General features: G+C 37.0%; 1 protein-coding gene across 1 annotated transcript in view; it reads right to left on the bottom strand.

The window, feature by feature from the left end:
- LOC123534968 (breast cancer metastasis-suppressor 1-like protein-A) overlaps positions 1 to 24,103 on the bottom strand; it is a 28,995-nt gene extending 4,892 nt beyond the window's left edge. The window contains exons 1-8 of the mRNA XM_053549888.1: positions 23,843 to 24,103; positions 16,357 to 16,450; positions 15,049 to 15,176; positions 8,440 to 8,519; positions 7,310 to 7,406; positions 6,323 to 6,480; positions 5,735 to 5,786; positions 1,285 to 1,323 (exon numbers count right to left, since the gene is read on the bottom strand). Of these exons, the coding sequence (XP_053405863.1) occupies positions 1,298 to 1,323; positions 5,735 to 5,786; positions 6,323 to 6,480; positions 7,310 to 7,406; positions 8,440 to 8,519; positions 15,049 to 15,176; positions 16,357 to 16,450; positions 23,843 to 23,969 (762 nt within the window). The 5' untranslated portion in view covers positions 23,970 to 24,103 and the 3' untranslated portion in view covers positions 1,285 to 1,297. The remainder of the gene's footprint in view (positions 1 to 1,284; positions 1,324 to 5,734; positions 5,787 to 6,322; positions 6,481 to 7,309; positions 7,407 to 8,439; positions 8,520 to 15,048; positions 15,177 to 16,356; positions 16,451 to 23,842) is intronic.
- Between the last annotated feature and the right edge of the window lie 1,292 nt (positions 24,104 to 25,395).

Raw genomic sequence — 25,395 nt, 5'->3', positions numbered from 1 at the left:
TTTAAATAGACTTATATATGAAAAAACTTACAATTTTCTTGCCTGAAACTGCAAGGCCTAGTGATATTAGGTATGTTGCACTGCCTTGTGGCCCTCTACCAAAATTGTTCAAATAATGCCCCTGGGGTGAAAAGAGGCCCCAGGGGGTCACTTGTTATATGAAGTATATAGGAATATTAAAACTTCAAAAATTATCAGATCATGTTTCCTGGACTATTTAATTATAATTACCTATTTTCTTGTTTTTTAAAATAGTCTTGAAATTTGGATGACATGTACAGTTTTTAACACCAATCTTAATACTGACTTTCAGTGACCATGAATGTGACCTACTGACCTACTTTCTAATATTCAGCACCAGTTTGCCATTTTAAACGTGTGGCTCATATTACTCAGGTGAGCGATTCAGGGTCAACATGACTCTCTTGTTTGACTTCCTTTACCCAGTTTTGAAGACCTAGATTTTCTAGAGACAAACATTCTGACAGATTTAAGTTTCAACAGAAAATGTGGCCTCTAAAGTTCTAACAATGTTTTTCTATGACTTGACCTAGTGACATAGTTTCTGAATTCCAGTATCCCAGTTCTGAGCTTGACCTAGATTTCATAGAGACAAACAATCTAATGATCAAACAGAAAATGTGGCCTCTTGAGTATTAACAAAGTTTTTCTTTGATTTGACCTTGTACTTATATATTGAATTCAGGTAACCCAGTACTGAACAAAAATTCTGACAACGTTTCATAAAGATAGGTAGAAAATGTGGCCTCTATCTCCTGTTAACAAAATGTTTCCTATTAATTGACCTAGTTACCTAGTTTTTGACCCCCAGATGACTGAGTAGCAAACTCTTCCTAGATATTATCGAGTGTAATATTCTGACAAGTTTCACTGACACTGGGTTAACATTGTGCCCTCTAGAGTGTTAACAGTCAAATTGTGCATGGACGCATGTCACCCAACAGACACAGGGTGATCACAACAGCTAAACCAGAATGTTTATAGCTAAGACCCAAAACTGAAAGACAAAAAAACTGATTCATACACTGTATTTGGTTGCAGCTCAAAGCAGTGGGTTTTGCTGATTGCAGATCAGATCAGGAATTTCCGAGTCACAAAAACATGTATTACAGTAATGTCTTGAAAACATGCGGTTTGGGAAGCGAGTCATAAAAACATGCAATTTCAGAATTTTGGTAATTTTTGGCAACAATGAAGTGGTGTTTTTACTGAAAGTGGAGACTACAGTATTAAAGACTGGCATCAACCATAATTGACTGTTACCTTTTGCTTCCTCTCATCTCACTTGTATTGTCTGTTTATCTGCAAAAATAGGAAAATAACAGATTATAATTTTTCAGTTAAAGGTTGTTCTGCATGTTTGTTGGATCAAAATTTTTCCTATAATGTAGAATTTGATTTAACCACGAGTTTTCAAAACTTCAGAATATACCTAGAATATTTGGCAAATAAAACTAGAACTGTGTCAATAGGACACAGATGCCCCCACATACTGTGCCATTCTCTATATAGCAAAAACTATTAACTGCAGTAAAAATATTAACAGAAAAAGATTCCTTTCTTTATGGTCATTTGAACACCAAGCTTTTTCATCTGTTGAAGTCTGAAGCAAATCAGGCTAACAGTGTGGGAGGAATTGGACACACAAGATTTTTTTCTATATTCCATATAGAAAAAACTATCAAAGGGCCATAACTGCAGTAAAAATAGTCAAAAAAAGTCCTTCCTGTATGGTCATCTGCACATCAAGCCTGTTCATCTGTGGAAGTTTGAAGCAAATCAGGCTAATGGTGTGGGAGGAACTGGACATGGATTTTGTGATGTACAGATAGAGGCAGCAACACTATATACCCCACTCCCCATATAATTGTGTGGGGGCATAAAAAGGGTCATGTCCTTGTGGGTTTTTTTTTTTGCCAGACTGATGTGAAAAAATTTGGACCTCACACAAATATTTCACAAGGCAGTCTGAAAGACAGCTAAATCCCCCGCCACAGCTATGGTTAGTGAAAGGGTAAACCCTTAACCTTGAGCTGTGACCTGGACCTTGAGTCTACATGGCTGACTCATGAATTCTGCGCAACGTCTTGATGAGGTTATCATATGACCCAAGTTTCATGAAAATCCTTCAAGGGGTTTAGGAGATACAGAGCTCAAACCTTTGACCCTGAGTTGTGACCTTGACCTTGAGTTGACATGGCTGACTCATGAGTTCTTGATGAGGTGATCATTTGACCAAAGTCTGATGAAAATCCTTCAAGGGGTTTAGGAGATATAGAGTGGACACAAAATGGAAGGCTCAAACCTTTGACCCTAAGTTGTGACCTTGACGTTGAGCCAGCATGGCTGACTCATAAGTTCTGCACAAAGTCTTGATGAGGTGATCATTTGACCCAAGTTTTAAACAAGAGGACCATGATGGTCCTGAATCGCTCACCTGTCCCCACATGGCTCAGTTTTGAACTGAGTATGACGTCGTTTTTTTCTATTATTTGACATAGTGGCCTAGTATTTGAGCTCATGTGACCCAGTTTTGAACTTGACCTAGATATCGTCAAGGTGAACATTCTGACCAAGTTTCATGAAGATCCATTGAAAAATATGGCCTCTAGAGAGGTCACAAGGTTTTTCTATTATCTGACCTAATGACCTAGTTTTTGAAGGCACTTGACCCAGTTTCGAACTTGACCTAGATACCATCAAGGTGAACATTCTCACCAATTTTCATGAAGATCTCATGAAAAGTACGGCCTCTAGAGAGGTCACAAGGTTTTTCTATTAACTGACCCAAGGACCTAGTTTTTAAAGGCACGTGACCCAGTTTCGAACTTGACCTAGATATCATCAAGGTGAACATTCTGACCAATTTTCATGAAGATCTCATGAAAAGTATGGCCTCTAGAGAGGTCACAAGGTTTATCTATTTTTAGACCTAATGACCTAGTTTTTGAACACACGTCATCCACTTTCGAACTTGACCAAGATATCATCAAGGTGAACATTCTGACTAATTTTCATGAAGATCCATTGAAAAATAAGGCCTCCAAAGAGGTCACAAGGTTTTTCTATTTTTAGAACTAATGACCTAGTTTTTGACCGCATGTGACCTACTTTCGAACTTGACCTAGATATCATCAAAGTGAACATTCAGACCAACTTTCATGAAGATCCATAGAAAAATATGGCCTCTAGAGGGGTCACAAGGTTTTTCTATTTTTAGGCCTAATGACTTAGTTTTGGACCGCACGTGATCCAGTTTTGAACTTGACCTAGATTTCATCAAGGTGAACATTCTGACTAATTTTCATGAAAATCCATTGAAAAATATGGCCTCTAGAGAGGTCATAAAGTTTTTCTATTTTTAGACCTACTGACCTAGTTTTTGAAAGCATGTGACCCAGTTTAAAACTTGACCTAGATATCATCAAGATGAACATTCTGACTAATTTTCATGAATATCCATTTAAAAATATGGCCTCTAGGGAGGTCACAAGGTTTTTCTATTTTTAGACCTACTGACCTAGTTTTTGACTGCACGTGACCGACTTTCGAACATGGCCTAGATATCATCAAGATAAACATTCTGACCAATTTTCATGAAGATCCATTGAAAAATATGGCCTCTAGGGAGGTCACAAAGTTTTTCTATTTTTAGACCTACTGACCTAGTTTTTGACCGCACATGACCCACTTTCAAACATGGCCTAGATATCATCAAGATAAACATTCTGACCAATTTTCATGAAGATCCATTGAAAAATATGGCCTCTAGGGAGGTCACAAGGTTTTTCTATTTTTAGACCTAATGACCTAGTTTTTGACCACACGTGACCCAGTTTCGAACTTGACCTAGATATTGTCAAGATGAACATTCTGACCAATTTTAATGAAGATCTCATGAAAAATATGGCCTCTAGAGAGGTCACAAGGTTTTTCTATTTTTAGACCTACTGACCTAGTTTTGGACAGCAGGTGACCCAGTTTTGAACCTGACCTAGATATCATCAAGATGAACATTCAGATCAACTTTCATACAGATCCCATGAAAAATATGGCCTCTAGAGAGGTCACAAGGTTTTTCTATTATTTGACCTACTGACCTAGTTTTTGACGGCACGTGACCCAGTTTCGAACTTGACCTAGATATCATTAAGGTGAACATTCTGACTAATTTTCATGAAGATCCATTGAAAAATATGGCCTCTAGAGAGGTCACAAGGTTTTTCTATTTTTAGACCTACTGACCTAGTTTTTGAACGCAGTTGACCCAGTTTCGAACTTGACCTAGATATCATCAAGATGAACATTCTGACCAACTTTCATAAAGATCCAGTGAAAAATGTGACCTCTAGAGTGGTCACAAGCAAAAGTTTACAAACGGACGACGAACGCTGCGCGATCACAAAAGCTCACACTGTCACTTTGTGATATGTGAGCTAAAAATTCCTTCAAGGGGTTTAGGAGATAGAGAGCGGACACGAAATGGAAGGCTAAAACCTTTGACCTTGAGCTGTGACCTTGACCTTGAGCCGACATGGCTGACTCATTAGTTCTGCACATTGCCTTGATGAGGTCATCATTTGACCCAAGTTTCATATGAATCCTTCAAGGGAATTAGGAGATACAGAGCAGACAAAATGGAAGGCTCAAACCTTTGACCTTCAGTTGTGACCTTGACCTTGAGCCGGCATGGCTGACTCATAAGTTCTGCACATTGCCTTGATGAGGTGATCATTTGACCCAAGTTTGATGAAAATCCTTCAAGGGGTTTAGGAGATATAGAGTGGACACAAAATAGAAGGCTCAAACCTTTCACCCTAAGTTGTGGCCTTGACCTTGAGCCGGCATGGCTGACTCATGGGTTCTGCACATTGTCTTGATGAGGTGATCATTTGATCCAGGTTTTATAAGAGCGGACACAAAATGGAAGGCTCAAACCTTTGACCTTGAGTTGTGACCTTGACCTTGAGCCGACAAGGCTGACTCATGGGTTCTGCATATCGTCTTGATGAGGTGATCATTTGACCCAAGTTTCATGAAAATCCTTCAGAGGGTTTAGGAATTATGGAGCGGACACGAAAGTGTTATGGGCAGACGGAAGGACTGACGGAGACCATTCCTATAACCCACTACCGCTTGTGGCGGGGGATTAATAATGGGAGTCTCAAAACTCTGCCCTATTGTGATCTATAAATTTGATGAAGATTCATCAATGGCTTACTTTTGTTCTGGGGAATTTATGAATTTTAAAACACTTGAAAGAAATCTGCAGTTACTGAAGCGCTTCTGATGAAAGATACGCATGCATGACTGCCTTACAGTGATCAATATTCGAGTTAAATTTCATGAAGTTCCATCAACAGATTACCTTGTTATATGAGAATTTATGGACAAGGCACTTTAACAAGACTGCCACAGTTGACACCGCTGTAAATGTGGGGGGGGGATGTATAATTGGGGTTTTTTCTTAACAAAGGGTTGCTTAAAAGTTCGTTTCTCGAGGAGACAGTGTCAATAGGAAATTAGTGCTGCCTCCTGGCAGCAATGGCTTTTAACAAATCAACATGGCCTGATGGAGTTTAAAACTACAAAACTTTTGCAGTATCACAATAGAGACAAATAGGTGACACTTCTTTAAAATCAGGCCAAGAATTTTAATGTTTTCTATACAGCTATATAAAGCCCTTTAATGAAAAAAAAATGATATACTTACATTCTGGTCTTCTCTTTTGTAAATGTTGCTGTTGCTGCTGTTGTTTTAAAGCCTGAAAACACAATTTATGCTTGTATAAAACTTCTGAATGTTTGATATCGTGGTTTACACGGTACAAGCAATCTATTAACTTAATCAGTCTTTCTGGATTCCATACCGATCTTGACTTGTTCTCCACAAATAACTGACAACTTCCAGTTATAAATAAAAGATGGAGTAAAAATCTACAAGTATTTGTTTATCTTCTAATACATTTTGCTAGACATCACACATTGTGTTAAGGAACTTCAAACTACATATGTATCATTTATATATATCAGTCTCTTCCAAAATGAAGACTGTTTCTGGTAGTTTATGTAAATATTAAAACAGGAAAAGAAGTCATTTTCACACCGGTATGTAACCAATGGACAGATTAATTCAGTATTTCATACCCGCAAATATTTCGTCTACATTATATACATGTGCTAGAAACAATAAAACATGCTATACATTACTGCATCAGTCATAAAAGTGATGCACAGTAAAGGTGATGTCCTAAAAGAAATCTTTTTCAGGCCTTTATGGTAGGTTTTACAGAACATTTACCTTTTTAATAGCCGTCCAGTCGTCTATAATATCTACATCTTTCAACATATATACAAGATAAGGTCCAGTCACCGTGACAGGTTTCCGTCGACGATCTGGGTTGAAAGGATCTGTTTTTCTTTTATTCTTCTTTTGTGACTGACTTTCATTCCATAAATCTGTAATTTTAGATTAAAATCTTATCTTTAAAATGCCTTTCATGAAGAACTTTATAGATCTCTTTGCAAAGTATATAAGGACAAAGGTTATACCCGTTAAAATAATAGAAGGACGATATGGAAAACATTAACATCCAAAATCATTCATAGCAACAGCAGGCACGATGTAATTAAAGGAAACATCCAAATTTAAAAGCAATTAAAACAGCAATACTAGTTGAAAAATTTATCTAAACTGCAACAGTGCTGAATATCTCTCAAAACCAGATCCAGATTTATTTTGAGGAGGGTACATTGCAAACAACTATATCTGAAATTGTAACAACCCTACCGTCGAGTCTATCACAAACAGCCTCTGATACCACACAATCTATCAAGGAAAACATTTGCAGGAAATAATTGTTTAGCTGTTAAATGATACAGATGAACCTGCCTTAATGGTCACCTACTGTGAAATCATTATTATTCGTGGGGGACTAATTTTCGTGGATTTCATGGTTGAGTCAATCCATGAAATTTAATCCCAATGAACAAGTAAAATTCCCTTTCATTTTATGTTCAAACGTTGAAATCCACGAAATCATATCCCCATGAAATTGCCGTTTTGACCAAAACCACGAAATTAAATGATTTTACATTAACTTCCCAAATTTACTTTTTGTTCTCACTTCAACTTAAGCAGGCACATGCCTTATTCAGCCAGATTGTGCTGCTCCCTTGACTGGCTTCTTCACACAATCTGACTGTACCAACACTAACAATTTGAAAATGATAATCATAAATAAATACTGCAACAGACATAAATTGTCAAAAATAGAATGCAAGTTACCTGATGAAATATCTATATTGTGTCTATCTTCCTCTAACCTTCTTATTTTCTCTTCTAATTCAGATTTGATAGAGTCAAACAACAACATCTTTTCACTCTGAAAATTTAAGATACTGTTTCAAATGAGCTAATCTAACATAATGATAATACCGCAAATGAAATCACTAAAATATAAGCAACATATTGAACTGCCACCTTTACACCTAGACCATTTATCAATATCAACATATCCTACAGCTTTACTGATAGCTTAACTGCCACACTTCCACTCCCCATCCACTGGTCCCACACAAACAATGCTGACAAATGTGTTTAACTTTTTGATCCACCTAGTACCCAACAGGGCTTTTCACAAATTTAAGCTTTACTTTTAAACATCTATCGTTCTTAAGACCTCTGAGCTTTAAATTTTGCAAATCTCTTTTTAAGAATGTCATTTAATAGCCAAAAATGTATACTCCCATGGAAATTATACAGGATTTTTTTGCATGGAAATGATGCTTTATGCTTTAATACTAAGATATCCTTAAAGTTTTATAAAATACAATGCCCAAAATTGCTGAAATGTACAATGGAATATACCCCACCAAAGCAGTTCTTTGAAGATGTGGTAAATTCAAGAATAAGGTAGTTTGAAAACACAAACAGTTCCTATAACAACAATCACTCAGTCAGACTTCTTTTACATGAAATAATATTACCAAAACATCAATCATAATGCCTTATATTTGAACAAAAATCTTTAGGAAATAATTGCATTTTGGATCTGATTTATAATTATTTCTGTATTTGTTTAAATTTGGTTTGATATTTTGTTGACTAAGCAAGAGTACTGATCACATCTCTGAACATGTCTCGTGAGTTAACTTTATGTTTTTTGGACTGTACATATCTTTCATTTTACTTCTTTATCTTGAAAAGGGCATAGTGCCAAAACGTCCAGATTTTTTTTTTAGTATCACTTAAATTTAAAAAGAATTCAAGAAAAACCTTGCTATGGGTGGATAAAACAGCAGATACTGCAAATGCATTGCAGAACAGGCTACAAGGAATTATAGCCGTGACTTACTTGTTTGCAAAGTTTCTTTTATCTAAACATATTAAGTGAAAATACTTGTACATCTATTTACCCTCATGTGCTGATTAGCCGCTAATTCTTCACTTTCATGTTTGGTCTGACAGGCTTTGATACGCAGCTCTCTCAAAATTCCTGAAAAAAAAAAAAAAAAATAGTGTAAGATTACAATAACTGTGCTGAACTTTTAAGCAATGCTGTAAGAAAAACCTACAAATTGAGGTCTACTTTTACTTGGATAATTTTTGTGGAGCTACATGAATTACACTGACACTAAGTATTCAAGTTTTGTTTTCCACACCTTTTTTGCTATGCATTGAAATACGATTTTTTTTGCTGTATAATGGTGATGTACATATCTAGTTTTAGTTTGGTTCCAGTCATGTTTTTAGTGGAGATATGGCCCATGTTTTTTTTTTTTTTTTTTTTACTTTTGGCACCTTTTTTCGAAAATGCACACAGATATTTAGTAGACATTTTGGAGTCTATGTGCCTAAAGGGGTTTTATATTACAGAACAAATTTAATTTGACACAGGATGCATGACTTTTAAAAGAGTTATGACCCTTGCACTTGCCATCTTATCATAAGTGATATAACCCTTTTCTAAACTTGTTTTTCACCATGCACATACATATCAAGATGATTCTGAGTCTGTAGATGGGTACTGAGGATCTACAGATTGAGTTTTGCTTTGGTTCTTTTGTGATTAATTTCAAGAGAGTTATGGCCCTTGCAATTTGTAATATTTTATTTTCTGTTGTATGTTTTTATGGCATGAATATACACACTGAGTAAAAATTATGGAATGTTGTTTTATTATTACAATGTACCTATGTATTGGTAGTCTGACTTTACATTGAGTTATGAAACATACACCTAGCTTTCCATGCATGTCTTTTAGTTTTTTGTAATGTATATATGCATGTATTTATGCTGTAAGACTAGTTGTTGCTGTTGTTCCACAGGTTAAAGAAATGTAAAAACAAGCAAAACTGAGGACCTAGAAAATACAGTCGAAACTCGGTATCTCCAATTTCAAGGGACCATGCTTTTTATTTCGAGATAACCGAAATTCGAGTTATGAGGAGGAACGTACATGGACGAAATAATGAAAAAAGGTTAGTTAAGTTACAAAAGATTTAATAAAAAAATGTTTCCTTGATGCCGTGTATACGCTGTCGGCTCTGTACGTGCACACGATTCCGTACAGTGTTTGTTCGTCAAAGTTTTCAGTTTTTCGAAGAATAAAAATGATACAAACCTCAAATGTTTTTTGAATGAAGTTTCCTTTTTCTACAACGTTTCTTTCCCAGAGGATTGACAACACTTCGATCTTTCATTTTGAACGAATAATGCTTTCCCCGAAGAAGTTATATTTTTTTATACAGTCTCATCGTGACTACCTTTAATTAATACTTATTAAAGATCCCAACTGTTCAAACTTATTTAAATTCATCAGTTTAATACAATTTTCAAAACGTCTCAAAAACAAATGACCGCTGGTTAAAGAAATCTAATGTTTACATTAAACAATTATCATTATGGCACGTGCAAACATGTGTTACATCATCTCACTTTGATAATCGCCGCACCTTTGATATGTCGGCATCACGGCTTTCTGGTAAGGCAATAAACATGGACATGTGTTAAAAACAATCACATTTACAATGAAATTGTAAAATTTTATCCAATATTTTTCTCACTTCGACTTACTGAGTTTATAATCCACTTAAATTTTATTGACGGGACTGAAAATCCCTTTCGAGACACCCGGAGTCTCGATAAGTCGAATTTTGACGTAACCGGAGTTTAATTACATATATAAAGAAGGAAATTTGACGGGACTTGAAAGTTTCTTCGACTTAAGCGGAATTTCAAGGTAAGCGAGTTTGAGATACCGAGTTTCGACTGTACATATAAAAATGCCCCAGTACACTCCTAGTAGATATGTTGTACAAGAGCTGTCACATGAGACAACGCGCTCGACTATTTCGATGCTGGATAGTGAAACTTGGCACATCTAAGGAAACTGGAGCTGTCACTGGAGTGTTTAATGACTCCAATGGTGGATGAAGATATTGCAAAATAGCTTTCGTGAGTTTGTGTCAAAAATAATAAGTAATAAGAGAGGTAACGATAATGTGTATCAAAACACTATATAAGTATAATTCTAAGCAAAAAGGAGAAATGATTCATAAAATATTGGTGCAAGAGTTATGCACCTTGTGTCAAATAATGTGGGTGATGATTGATGTGGAACAACTACTTCAAGTTTGAATTAAATGCATTTCATGATAACTGAGATACTAGTGAAAATGTATCAAAATTAACCCTAAATTCTAAGTAAAAGGGGGCATAATTCATAAACTAGAATGTGTCTGTAGGACAGAGGGTGTGCCCCCCACTGGTACATTTGTCACAAATAAGAAGAAATAATTCAATGTTTGCAGTCTTAATGGGGTATAGGCTCCAGGGTTCTCGGAAACGCCGAAATCGGCGTCCCTGTACGCATAATTGGTCCCGGTATACGCGTGTTTATTGCAGCTTGGGAGTCCCCGGACGCACGTTTCTGCAGTGAGACGCAGTGAAAATTAATTGATTACATAAATTGCGAATACACAAGGTTTGACTCGAGAGCAAAATATGTGGGCGGAGTTACTCGCTTGTCACCGATAGCCGCGTACAGCCAATCAGCGTTGCCCGTTTCCACTTCACCGCGAGACAGATCAACTCGAATACATGTGATTGTCGGTGTGATTGCATAGGTGACAATTTCTTATTGCTAACGATGGATTACGTAGTGTTTGAAGTAACTCCGATTGTTTTCTCACGTACTAATTACCAATTTTAAAGAACTTTTTAGAATCTTTTTTAAGAAAGTGATAATTAGGCTTAATTATGAATGTCCGAGTAATTTTAAGATGCTGTCGATGCCGGTCTTAGTAACGTGATTATTTTTCTGCAAAATCGCTGATGTTATTTCAGGGAGCATTTATTAATATGTTGATCATAGACATACTGTGCATTCTTGTATTTTAGACACGTTGTGCTCTTAATGAGTATTAAAATAAAAATAGTAATTGTTTATATATTTTCTTTTCACTGTATGTTTATATACGTTTCCATTCTGAAATAAAAAGGTACCAGTAAAGAAAAAATTATCAGGAGCGATTTTTGGGCAAGTTGATATTTTCACAAGGGGGATTTTGTCCAACTTGATAACTTCACTGGAGGATTTTGTCCAGAAAGATCAGAAACAGCAGGGGGGTGGGGGGGGGGGGGTGTTGTCCAGGGGTGATTTTTTCCTACATTAATTTTTGACTACATGTGACCTATTTTATCTTTACCTTTTTACCACACCTTAACAATATTTGTGTGAAGAATTGTGTTTACAAAATGTCTGTCGGCCTACACTTAATTTGACAGTACAATAGAGGCCTTTGTTTTGACGAAACGTTTAAGTCTGTCCATCAGTCTAGTCAGTAGTTGGGACTGCAACTTTTTCAGCTTTGGGAGTCCCAGGACTGCAACTTGAAATTGCTAGTGAGAACCCTGTATAGCCTCAACAGGATTCATTATTCTAGGCCATATACTTTTTGAGCTATGAGCATCACAAACAAAAAATCCACTATTTTGGCTATTTCAAGAGCCATAACTTTGTAATAAATGCTAAGATTCTCAGGAAGAATGCCAAGTGTACAAGAACACACCATGATAAAGATCCAAGCAAGGTTTCATAAATTTACATCAAATACTTTTTGAGCTAGACACATAATTAGGTGAAAATGTGCATTTTTTTACTATTTCAGGGGCCATAACTTTAAAAATAGGGGGTGGAGCCAGCCAAAAAATAAGAGGTGTGCAAGTTTATATCATGATAAAGACTCATGCAAGTTTTCAATCATCTGTAAATACTTTTTGAACTAGGTGCATCACAAGGTGAAAATGTGCATTTTTGACTATTTCAGGGGCCATAACTCTGAAAACAGGGTGCAGACCAAAATGAAAAATAGGAGGTGCGCAAGTTAATATCATGATTAAGACTCATGCAAGGCTTCATGAATCTATATCAAACACTTTGAGCTAGACGTGTCACAAGGTGAAAATGTGCATTTTTGACTATTTCAGGGGCCATAGCTCTGAAAATAGGGGGCGGAGCCAGACGAAAAATAGGAGTTGCGCAAGTTCATATCATGATAAAGACTCATGCATGGTTTCATCAATTTATATCAGATACTTTTTGAGCTAGGCGCGTCACAAGGTGAACATGTGCATTTTTGACTATTTCAGGGGCCATAACTCAGAAAATAGGGGGAGGAGCCAGACGAAAAATAGGAGGTGCGCAAGTTCATATCATGATAAAGACTCATGCAAGGTTTCATCAATTTATATCAAATATTTTTTTAGCTAAGTGCATCACCAGGTGAAAATGTACATTTTTGACTATTTCAGGGGCCATAACTCAGAAAATAGGGGGGCGGAGCCAGATGAAAAATAGGAGGTGCGCAAGTTCATATCATGATAAAGACTCATGCAAGGTTTCATCAATTTATATCCATTACTTTTTGAGCTATGAACGTCACAAGGTGAAAATGTGCATTTTTGACTATTTCAGGGGCCATAACTCAGAAAATAGGGGGGCAGAGCCAGATAAAAAATAGGATGTGCGCAAGTTCATATCATGATTAAGACTCATGCAAGGTTTCATGAATCTATATCAAACACTTTTTGAGTGAGGCGCGTCACAAGGTGAAAATGTGCATTTTTGACTATTTCAGGGGCCATAACTCTGAAAATAGGGGGAGGAGCCAGATGAAAAATAGGAGATTCGAAAGTTCATATCACGATAAAGACTCATGCAAGGTTTTATCAATTTATATAAAATTCTTTTCAAGCTAGGCACGTCACAAACTTATCTATATGCCCCCACCACGCGTGGGGGGGGTGGGGGGGGGGGGGCACAAAAATTGGTGCCAGAGTTATGCACCTTGTGTCATATGATGTGTGTAATAAGGTGTAACAACTATTTTAAGTTTGAATCAAATGTTTCGTAACAAATGAGATAGACTGAAAGTGTATCAAAACATTAATCTAAAATTCTAAGTAAAAAGGGGGATAATTCATGAAATATTGGCACCAGAGTTATGTGCCTTAAGTCATATGATGTGGGAGATGATGTGGAACAACTAAATTCAGTCTGAATCAAATCCATTTGGGAATAACTGAGATAGAGTGGAAGTGCATCAAAACTTTAACCTGAAGTTCTGAGTAAAAAGGGGGGATAATTCATGAAATATTGGTGCCAGAATTATGATCCTTGTTCCATATGATGTGGGTGATGAAGAGGAACAACTATTTGAAGTTTAAAGGAAATCTATCAAGTAATAACAAAGATAACAAGAGCACCGCCTTGCGGGTGCTGACGCTCATCTGATTTTTTTTTGTGTAATAGAAATATTGTCCTACCCATGATTTTCTAAGTCTAAAAAGGGCCATCATTCTTGCAAAAAGCAGGATAGAGTTATGTTTCTTGATGTTCAGTGTCCACTTATGATGGTGAAAAACTGTTGCAAGTTTTAAAGCAATAGCTTTGATAGTTTATGAGAAAAGTTGACTTAAACATAATACTCAACCAAGAAAATGATTTTCTAAGTCCAAAAGGGGCAATAATTATTGCAAAAAGCAGGATGGAGTTATGTTGCTTGCTGTACAGGGTCAGCTTATGATGGTGAACAAGTGTTGCAAGTGTTTGATAGTTTAAGAGAAAAAGTTGACCTAAACATAAAACTTAACCAAGAAATCTGATATTTTCTAAGTCCAAAAGGGGCCATAAATCTTGCAAAAAGCAGGATGGAGTTATGTTTCTTGCTGTACAGGGTCAACTTATGATGGTGAACAAGTGTTGCAAGTTTTAAAGCAATAGCTTTGACAGTTTAGGAGAAAAGCTGACCTAAACATAAAACTTAACCAAGAAAACTGATTTTCTAAGTCCAAAAGGGGCAATAATTCTTGCAAAAAGCAAGATGGAGTTATGTTTCTTGATGTACAGGGTCTGCTTATGATGGTGAACAAGTATTCCAAGTTTCAAAGCAATAGCTTTGATAGTTTAGGAGAAAAGTTGACCTAAACATAAAACTTAACCAAGAAATCTGATATTTTCTAAGTACAAAAGGGGCCATAAATCTTGCAAAAATCAAGATGGAGTTATGTTTCTTGCTATACAGGGTCAGCTTATGATGGTGAACAAGTATTCCAAGTTTCAAAGCAATAGCTTTGATAGTTTAGGAGAAAAGCTGACCTAAACATAAAACTTAACCAGGCAACGCCGACGCCGACGCCGACAACCGCTCAAGTGATGACAATAACTCATCATTTTTTTTCAAAAAATCAGATGAGCTAAAAAGAAAGTGCATCAAAACTTTTAACCAAAGTGCAGATGTGGAAGCCTTCCAACGCTGACCCAGAGTAGGAAAACTCTCCATACTTCGTATTGTTGAGCTAAAAAACATCATAATTTGAATTGCCTCAGAAATGCCTTTTTTTCATTAATAAGTTATCCAAACTTATAGCCTTCGTTGTAAATCAACTGATTTAATTTATACAATGTACTTTGTAGTACCAAATCTGTCAATATTAAACAAGATGTCAATGCCATACTGTACCTGCTACTTGTGTGCGAACATGCATCTGTTCCTGTAACTGTCTTAGCGGCTCTAGATACTCTACTGCTCTCCCAGCATGCAATTCTTCAAGCTTTGACTCTATCTGGTTTAATCTTTCCTTGTATAGCCTAGCAGTTAATAAATATTGGATTCTTCATTATATTATATCCATGAATGTAAATTTTGAAGTTCTGTAAACTGCTGTGGCATATTAAGTACTTCTGAAGTGCACTGCTGAACTCTTAATCAGCAGTAGTAAGTTAGGCCTATATTCATCAAAGTTATAAGTCTGAAACCTACATAAAATTTGCACTTTTGACTATGGAAATACTAATATTTCTGATAACTTTATATTTGTAAATCTGGCACAGATTTTCATGAAACTTAGAATGTGACTAGCAAACACAACAACAAATTACCATGTAAAGATTCAGCAGATACTTAATATGCCATTTCTCTTTACAGGTCTCCTACCTTATTATATTCCTATATAAAGTCTGTAAAAAATCGGCTTGTATTTCACAATTAAATATGAAAAGACAGACAAAAATTCCGTATTGTACCTTTTAAGTTCCGTATTGTACCTTCCGTATTGTATGCTGCCGGACTATTTTCATTAATATGCATGACTCGACACATTTCTATAAATAGCACACATAAAAACTTCACTAAGTTCCATTTATTATCGATAAACATTGAAGATTTCGTTCAAGAACATACAAGAATCAAAATGGTAAAGGTATATAATAAAAGGGTCATTATAACAGTAGCTAGATCTGGGACTTTGTATTCGGCTCTCGTGGATTTTGCAAGGTCGGATCACACTTGGCGCTTGCGCGCCTCGTGAGATCCGATTTGGCAAAATCCACTTGAGCCGAATACTGTATCCCAGATCAAGCTACTGTTATAATAACCCTATTTTATTATAGACATCATAATACCATTTTGCAACAAATGAAAAATTTTAAGAGCACCAGACAAAATTTCAAATGAAAATGTTTTTCATATCTAAACTGAAAGCGTACTAAACATAACACATGGTAATAGGTATTTTGAAATGAAACAAAAGGTAATTGGTATTTTCTGTTTCATGCCTTGCTACTTACCTCATAATACGCACTGAAATTTCTTTATGATATTGACCATGATTTTACCATTAAACCCATTCCATTTTCATTTTTGTTAATCAGGACATGGCAATGAACAAACTTCAATTCAGAGCTCTAGATTTTTCTTTCAAAAATACAAGCAGACGCTGAATGCTTTGAACAAGTGCTTAGTGTATTTTTATTGAAACTGAAAACTTACTGTTCACGAATGTCTGAAAATTGTCTTTCAAGTTCAATCATATCATCTAAGCATTCATTTCTTCTGCGTGAGCATTCTTCTTCATCTACCAACTCTGTTTCAGGAAAAACAAGTATCATTACAAGATATAACTTGAAGAGGAAATTTTCAGTCCTTAATTTTCTTCATTTCTAACAAATCTTACATACTCTAAAACTGACAAACACATAGATCTAAGAGTATCCCTAAACTTATGTTTTTACTTATAATACACAAGAAAAATGCCCTGACTATATGCATTGCCTCAGCATAAGCCATTGGTTCAGCATTGCGGAGTCCTATATATACTCAGTATATCTATAATAGATATACATCAATCTTGAGAAATAAACATTTTGATGAAGTTTCATTTTTTTATGGCATGTATCTATTTTTCTTCCAAATTTATAGCCAAGGATAATGGATCTACCCTGGACATAAGACTTGTCACTGATGGGGGACATCTGAGAAAAGGATGAAAGGAAAAAAAGCAAAAGTATAAACAGACAGTATTAAAACATCTGAAAACTGAGCAAGTTTCTAGTGGGACAAAATGTTTAACCTTACAAAACTGATCAGATGTATGACAAAAAAATCAGACAATATTCTTTGAGAGTAAATTCTAGTGGACAACAGACTCAAGGAAAGTAGCTCAATTAAATTTAATGCAAACAAGAGTGCCAGAATGTCACAATATATGCCCGTCACAGCAAATTTGTTTACACTAGCACCTGTATTTGCAAATGGAATTTTAATTTTCTAGTTGTTTACAATGTTGTTTTTTTTTTTTTTTAGAAATTATTGTAATTCTTTTATTTTTCTAAGTCCACAAAAAAAAATCCTTACCAGGTAGAGATACCTTAAAGTACACCCAAAATTTGAAAGTAACATCAATGTTGTACCACAGAAAAGTGGTCTTGGTTTTTCCCTATGGTCAGTTATAAAAAAGTTACAATGTAAGTTATTTATAGTAACAACTAAGGGAAGTTAACCTTTAAAGAGAAAAAAAAAAAAAAAAATAATAAAAATAAAATAAAAATTACAAGTCCATACAAAAATCCTTACCAGGTAGAGATAGCTCAAAATACACCTCAAAATTGGATGTAACATGCATGTTGTACTACAGAAAAGTGGTCTCGATTTTTCCCTACGACTTGTAATGAAAAAGTTACAATATAAGCTATTTATAGTAACAGCAAAGGGAAGTAATTCAAAAGAAGGGACCAGTGCATGACACTCCGTCTCATGATGGTGTACAATTGTGCCAAGTTACATCAAAATCCCTCCATGCATGAAGAAGAAATGCTCCGGACAAAGTCATTCTTGTATCTGACCTTTGGCCTCTAAGTGTGACCTTGACCTTAGACCTAGGGACCTGGTTCTTGCGCATGACACTCCCTCTCATGCTTGTGAACATTTGTGCCAAGTTGTATCAAAATCCCTCAATGCATGAAGAAGAAATGCTCCAGACAACGTTTTCATTCTTGTATCCTTGACCTCTAAGTGTGACCTTGACCTTACCCCTAGGGACCTGGTTCTTGCGCATGACACTCCGTCTCATGATGGTGAACAATTGTGCCAAGCTACTTTAAAGTCCTTTCATGCATGAAAAAGATATGCTCCAGACAAAGTTTTCATTCTTGTATCCTTTGACCTCTAAGTGTGACCTTGACCTTAGACCTAGGGACCTGGTTCTTGCGCACGACACTCCGTCTCATTATGGTGAACAAATGTGCCAAGCTACATCAAAATCCTTCCATGCATGAAGAAGACATGCTCCGGACAAAGTCATTCTTGAATTTTTCATTCTCGTATCCTTTGGCCTCTAAGTGTGACCTTGACCTTAGACCTAGGGACCTGGTTTTTGTGCATGACACTCCATCTCATGATGATGAACAATTGTGCCAACTTTCATCAAAATCCCTCCATGCATGAAAAAGATATGCTCCGGACAAAGTCATTCTTGAATTTGACCTTTGACCTCTAAGTGTGACCTTGACCTTAGACCTGGTTCTTGCGCATGACACTCCATCTCATGATGGTGAACAACTGTGCCAAGTTTCATCAAAATCCCTCCATGCATGTAGAAGATATGCTCCGGACAAGGTCTGTGGACGCCGCCCGCCCGCCCGCCCATCCGCCCGCCCGCCAGGGGCGTTCCCATAATATGTCCTGTTTTTCAAACGGGCGTATAAAAAGGTACCATGTGCTGATAAGAAGGTTATGGTACCTTTTTGCATTAACCCCTGGAAATAAACACAAAAAATTGAGTTTGTCAACGTTATGATTTGTCTGCAGACCACTGGTTTTGAGTTGGACAGATAAAACTATTCATTAGTTAATACCAATGTATTCTAGGTCAAGGTCATCTTCAGTTTAAGCTAGTAATCAAGCATTACATCTCACAGACTCAACTTGTCTGATTACCATGACTTCAGTGAATGACTAGAAGACCAGTATACATCTGGTATGGAATGCTACTAAATTTGGTTACAAATCTCTGGAGACTTCACATCAGGTTCAGATATAAAAACTGCTTTATTGCAATTTAAATGAACAACTTTTATAAGTCAAATATTGAGATAATAACACAAATATCAGGCCTTGGAAAATTCTTTAAAAGCAATTCATCTAGCAGGATGAGCCGCCTAGAATGTTCAGTCATCCAGCTACAATTTGAACTCATCCCGCAATTCAGTAATGAATTTTTTTAAAGTAAGCATCTATTTGAATTTAAAATCTGTTAAAAACTGTACATCTTGTTCTAGACTATCGAGAGTTTAGCTAATGCCATCATTATGCGGTACCGAGTCTGGAAAGGAACAGGAAGGATTTTAGAGTTGTGACAACAACATATCAAACAAGAGAACCAACATCAATGCCACTTACACCATCAATAGCCAACAACTAGAACTAAAAAAGCAGTCAAAGTACCTTTGGACTCTACTCTCGAATAACTGTGTCATGGAATGCCCATGTAGACATGATCACCAAGAAGGCTAACAACACCACTGCCTTTTTGAGTTTTAAGCTATTGTCATGTCCAAGATCAACCAAAGACTGAAAGAGGCATGCTGCAAAACACTTGTCACAGTTGTGAGAGCACAAGTGGAGTATGCCTCCACTGTTTGGCACCCTCATCCCAAGTCAAAATAACCAAGGTCGAAGGAGTACAACGCTGAGCTGCCAGATTCGCTTCTGGGGACTATGGTTGTAAAAGCATGCTCGACACACTCAACTGGGGGAGGGGGTCTTGAACAGAAGAGGAAGCAGGCTAAGGCAGTCATGCTGTAGAGGATTGTTTATAACCTAGCTGACGTAATGCCTCACTTACGCCCACAGGGAGCGTCAACCCATGGTCACTCAATGGGGTTCATGCCACAATACTATAGAACACAGGTCATGAAGGAATCAATTCTTCCCTTCCACCATCGTCATATGGAACAAGCTGCCAAACTGCGTTGTTACAGCACCCAACTTGTTCAAGGCTGGGATTGTACATGGTAGCCCATGCATAACTCAGTGCTGAATGTTTTTAGGCAGTGGCTAGGATTACAGTACTGATCAAATTCTAGGATTACAAAAGTTCCGTATTCCTAGACAACCCTATGAGGATAGGCTATGATTACGGAAGTTTTTCAGAGGCATCAAATATATGTTAGGACATGCATAAATGATGTTGAAAACTTATTTTACTTAAAATTTTTCATGCCTGCTGTATTATTTCGTGTTAGTATAATCTTAAATGATATATTAATGGCGGCACTCACTTCAGGTGTATAAACAGAGTAACAACTGTTTAAAACTGTAGTAAAATGTTAAAATAAAAGACAAAAAAAAAAAAGAAAAAAGACCTAAAGACCCTTACGGAAATATTACTGTTTGCCGCGAACACTTGCTGCGATCATGCCGCGAATATCCAGCGAACATGCCGTGAACGCTTTTGATACAATTGGTATAATAGTTCGCGGGATGTTCGTTTGGTGTTCACTTTTCACATGCAAATTAGTTCTGCCGCGAACAAATTGCCGCAAACTTCCCGCGAACAAGTAGCTGTGAACTTCCCGCGAACAAGTTGCCGCGATCATCCCGCCAACTAGTTGCTGCGAACATCCCGCGAACTAGTTGCTGCGAACATCCCGCGAACTAGCTGAAAACCATCTCTGCATAAATTGTGTACAAAAAAGCATGTAGAGAAAAAGTGCAAAAACAAATAAATTAGTAGGAATCAGGGATATAAATTGATTGAATAAACTTGAACACTGAGGTAACAAATTCAAATTGTCAATGTCTGAACTTTTTTATATCATATTTTGAGCATTTTGAACAAAGTTTTAATGATAAAATATATATATATGCTTGAATTTTAATTGTTACTTGTCATTTGAGTGCATGACTGTATTCATTTCATCCCAATGTTTTTCTTCACACTACTTATAAGTTATATGTATCACTACAAATCTGTCATTGTTTTACATGTTAATTATCAGACTTATGAAGCTTAGAAATTGTCAAAATAAGCTAGTTTTATATTTCTTTTTAGATAACCTGATACAGCTCTGCAAAAGGTTAAGCTTATCTAGTTCATTTTCAAAATTCCTTATGTTTACTGAGATATATAAGTATAGATATTAAGCATAAATTTTCTGACTTACCACAAAAAAGTATATATATTCCTATCAGCCTCTAAGCATCACTTATGAAAACTGTCTGTAATGCACACAGATTTCCTTCTTAACATGTCCAGAATATCTGGTTGTAATTAACTTATCAGACTTATACTGTGACCTTACAGATAATGTTACAAATTAATTGATCTACAATTACCTGCTCTTATAAAAGCTCTTCAGTTACAGTTTACCAAAAGATTATAATCTTCTAAGTTCTTCTTGCGAACATGCCGCGATCATTTGTCTTCCTGCGAATATCCCGCAAACTAGTATCAAACCAATAGCGGCATGATCGCGGTAGCAGCGAATATCCCGCGAATACTTCCTGCGAATAGGTATGTTCGCGGTATGTTCGCAGCTTTTTGACCATTTCGTAAGGGGAAAGAAAAAATAAATAAAAAAAGAAAGAGAAAAAAAGAAACAACTAGAAAATGCTTTTGTAAAAAAGCGCATGTCTCCCCCAATGCAAAGTCCTATAGGCAAGAAGTCAATAGGGGTCAGAAGCGAAAGTCAAAGAGACACTGATGGTTGGCTGCAATAGGGATCATCTACTTGGCATGTCCAGTCATCCCGCTAAATTTCAACACTCTTGGCCTAGTGGTTCTCAAGTCACTGTTCAGGCTCCTGTGACCTTGACCTTTGATCAAGTGACCTCAAAATAAATAGGGGTCATCTACTCTGCATGTCCAATCATCCTATGAAGTTTCAACATTGTAGGTCAAGTGGTTCTCAAGTTGTTTCCAAAAAATGATTTTACATGAACAGGCCACTGTGACCTTGACCTTTAATAGACTGACCCCAAAATCAATAGGGGTCATCTACTCTGCATGTTCAATTATCCTATTAAGTTTCAACATTCTGGGTCAAGTGGTTCTCAAGTTATTGATCGGAACTGGTTATCAATGATCAGGCCCCTGTGACCTTGACCTTTAACGGAGTAACCCCAAAAACAATAGGGGTCATTTACTCTGCATGAACAATCATCCTATGAAGTTTCAACATTCTGGGTCGAGATGTTCTCAAGTTATTGTTTGGAAATGGTTTTCCATGTTCAGGCCCCTGTGGCCTTGACCTTTAACAGAGTGACCCTAAAATCGTTAGGGGTCATTTACTCTGCATGATCAATCATCCTATGAAGTTTCATCATTCTGGGTCAAGTGGTTCTCAAGTTACTGACCGGAAATGGTTTTCAATGTTCAGGCCCCTGTGACCTTGACCTATCACAGAGTGACCCCAAAATCGTTAGGGGTCATCTACTCTGCATGACCAATCATCCTATTAAGTTTCAACATTCTGGGTCAAGTGGTTCTCTAGTTATTGATCGGAAATGGTTTTCAATGTTCAGGCCCCTGTGACCTTGACCTTTGACGGACTGACCCCAAAATCAATAGGGGTCATCTACTCTTCATGATCAATCATCAATGAAGTTTCAACATTCTGGGTCAAGTGGTTCTCTAGTTATTGATCGGAAATGGTTTTCAATGTTCAGGCCCCTGTGACCTTGACCTTTGACGGAGTGACCCCAAAATCAATAGGGGTCATCTACTCTTCATGATCAATCATCCTATGAAGTTTCAACATTCTGGGTCAAGTGGTTCTCTAGTTATTGATCGGAAATGGTTTTCAATGTTCAGGCCCCTGTGACCTTGACCTTTGACGGACTGACCCCAAAATCAATAGGGGTCATCTACTCTTCATGATCAATCATCCAATGAAGTTTCAACATTCTGGGTCAAGTGGTTCTCTAGTTATTGACTGGAAATGGTTTTGAATGTTCAGGCCCCATTGACCTTTACCTTTGACGGAGTGACCCCAAAAACAATAGGGGTCGTCTACTCCAGCAGCCCTACAACCCTATGAAGTTTGAAGGTTCTAGGTCAAATGGTTCTCCAGTTATTGCTCGGAAATGAAGTTTGACGTACGGACGGACGGACAGGGCAAAAACAATATGTCTCCTGGGGGAGACATAACTATGATAATCTTTTTTAAAAACAATTATTTTTGATGGAAATTGAAAAGAAAAAGAAAAAAATGGGCTGTGAACTGAGCGCCTCCTTGTGTTGTGGCCCGGATTTAGCCCCTGCCGTTAATATATCGTTACCCAAAACGGTGGACAGATAACACAAAATAATACGGCAGGCATGAAAAATCGCTATTTTAAGTGAAATAAGTAAGTTTACAACATCATTTATGCATGTCCTAACATACATTTGATGCCTCTTAAATACTTCCGTAATCCTAGCCTATCCTCATAGGGCTGTCTAGGAATACGGAACTTCCGTAATCCTAGAATCACATGAGAATCGGAGGCTAGGGCCACTGCCATGTTTTTAACTGCACCTGGGGTCCCTCCCTCACCCATGTAAATAGGCACAATGGTGCGAGTATGCCTGCTTTAATGCAGCTCTGCACATCACTGGAAAAAGAAAAATCAACAAAATCAGTTTCCAATTCAGATCTTACAGCTATCCGGCTTCTCCACACCTGTTGTTTTAATTGGATTTATTATATTCTTCATAAAAATTCCATAAATCATACAGGAAGGGTAGGCACCCCTCACCTAGCCTTGATTTCTACTCTTATTTATGACCGGACATGTAGATTTGTCGGAGCCTGAAAAACTGCTGCACAAATTATGAATTATCCGAATATTACATCTATCCGAACATTATTACACAAAACAACATTAAAAACGAAAGTTAATTGCCTCGGATGAAACACATGGTATACTATGGAAAATATAACGAACAAGTTTCTACAGGTTAAAGTAAAACACTTCAAAGTGAGCTGATTCTTACCAATATCGCTGCTTTCCGCCGCCGAGCCTTCGCCATCCGACTCGTCATCAGAGCTGTTCAACTCAGGCGAATCCTGCTCCATTTCTTCCTCCTCCGTCTCCGGATTCTCGTTTTCAATAGTAGGCATAGTCCCTGTGATCGGTTCGAATAAATAAAAAGAATCTAAATAAACAAGAAATGTGTAAATTTAGAGAAAATATTCAAACACGAAGTATGCGCCGATTTCAGCGGAATCCCCATGAGCAAGTAAACAAGAACTACGCATGCGCATCGGGAAACTCCGTGGCGTGTCCAATCAAAACGCTACTAGAGGATGGTTGGAAATAAACCGCTAACCTCAAATCCAACATGGGTTTGCATTAACAAAGACTCGTTCATTTATTATTATTATTTTAATGTAAATGCGAAACCACTGTTATCTGTGAAGTGTTTATGGCACAGAACATTTCTTCACGTCGTTTAAGTCCGTCCGTCCACTTGTCTAGCCGGATTTTTTTCGGAAGTGACGGATTTCTCAAGGTTCACTGGGTCAGCAAGTTCCGGGATAGTGTGATAACTCCTTCTTCTTTTACGATAATGGCCTCGTTCAATTGCTGATACATTTTTGCCATGCGTGGGGGGTTAAGGAGTGAAAGACTATCAGGTTTCCAAAACTACTCAGTCCCCCTACAGGCCTAGCTACTCCCTGACAGTTGGTGATAAAAAGGTGCAAAAACCTAACACCTTATAGCCATAAATGTAAAACATGTACATACATAAGCTGTTGTACACTCTCGCTGTAACCCTAACCCTAACCTATAAAATATCAGATGATAAAATAAGTCATCCCGGTTCGCCAAACGAGTACGCTAACTGCAATCCTGGAGCGCCCGTGATAAATTACAAACACCGGTACTAACCTTTAATCAGTATATTGTACACTAAATGCGTGCGGACATACAATGTTTTGCCGCGCTCCAATTGATAATCACTTGAAGAGTGCTCCGGGTCTGCAATGAGCAACATCGAGGTTAAAGATATAATTTTGCACTTCGTTTTCATCTGATATATATGCATATATAATAGCTTCGAGAACAATGAGCTATTTTCTAACACTAGAAATAAACTGAAAGTATATATTTATCACATGTATGGCGTACCGGGAGTGACCTAAATTTAAGCCATAATATGCAGTTACTGACTTAAGTTGAGGCAAATATGTGTTTTTACAGACCAGTAAAAATGATATTGACTGAGGACGCAGTCCGCAGGTCCGTAAAACACATATTGACCGAAACATAACTCTTTAATTGTTATATTATATGCCCTTCTCAAATGCACTCATTTGACTGTTCCATATTTCATACATATAAGAAAAAGTGATATCACAAGTGTCATTATCACTTTTGCGGGTCAATATCGCTTTTTGCGGAAACACGCGTGTACCCCTTTAGGCCAATCAAATGAACGCATTTGAGAAGGGTATATAATATCTTAAAATACATATTATATAGCCGAAGACGTATAAAATACTTTTATATAGCTCTTTGATATAGCTTAGCCTATAGGTCTAT

The sequence above is a fragment of the Mercenaria mercenaria genome, chromosome 1 (assembly GCF_021730395.1).
Source record: "Mercenaria mercenaria strain notata chromosome 1, MADL_Memer_1, whole genome shotgun sequence".
Lineage (NCBI taxonomy): Eukaryota > Metazoa > Mollusca > Bivalvia > Venerida > Veneridae > Mercenaria > Mercenaria mercenaria.
The sequence above is the reverse complement of the archived record's forward strand: the minus strand, read 5'-3'. Positions and strand labels throughout refer to the sequence as shown.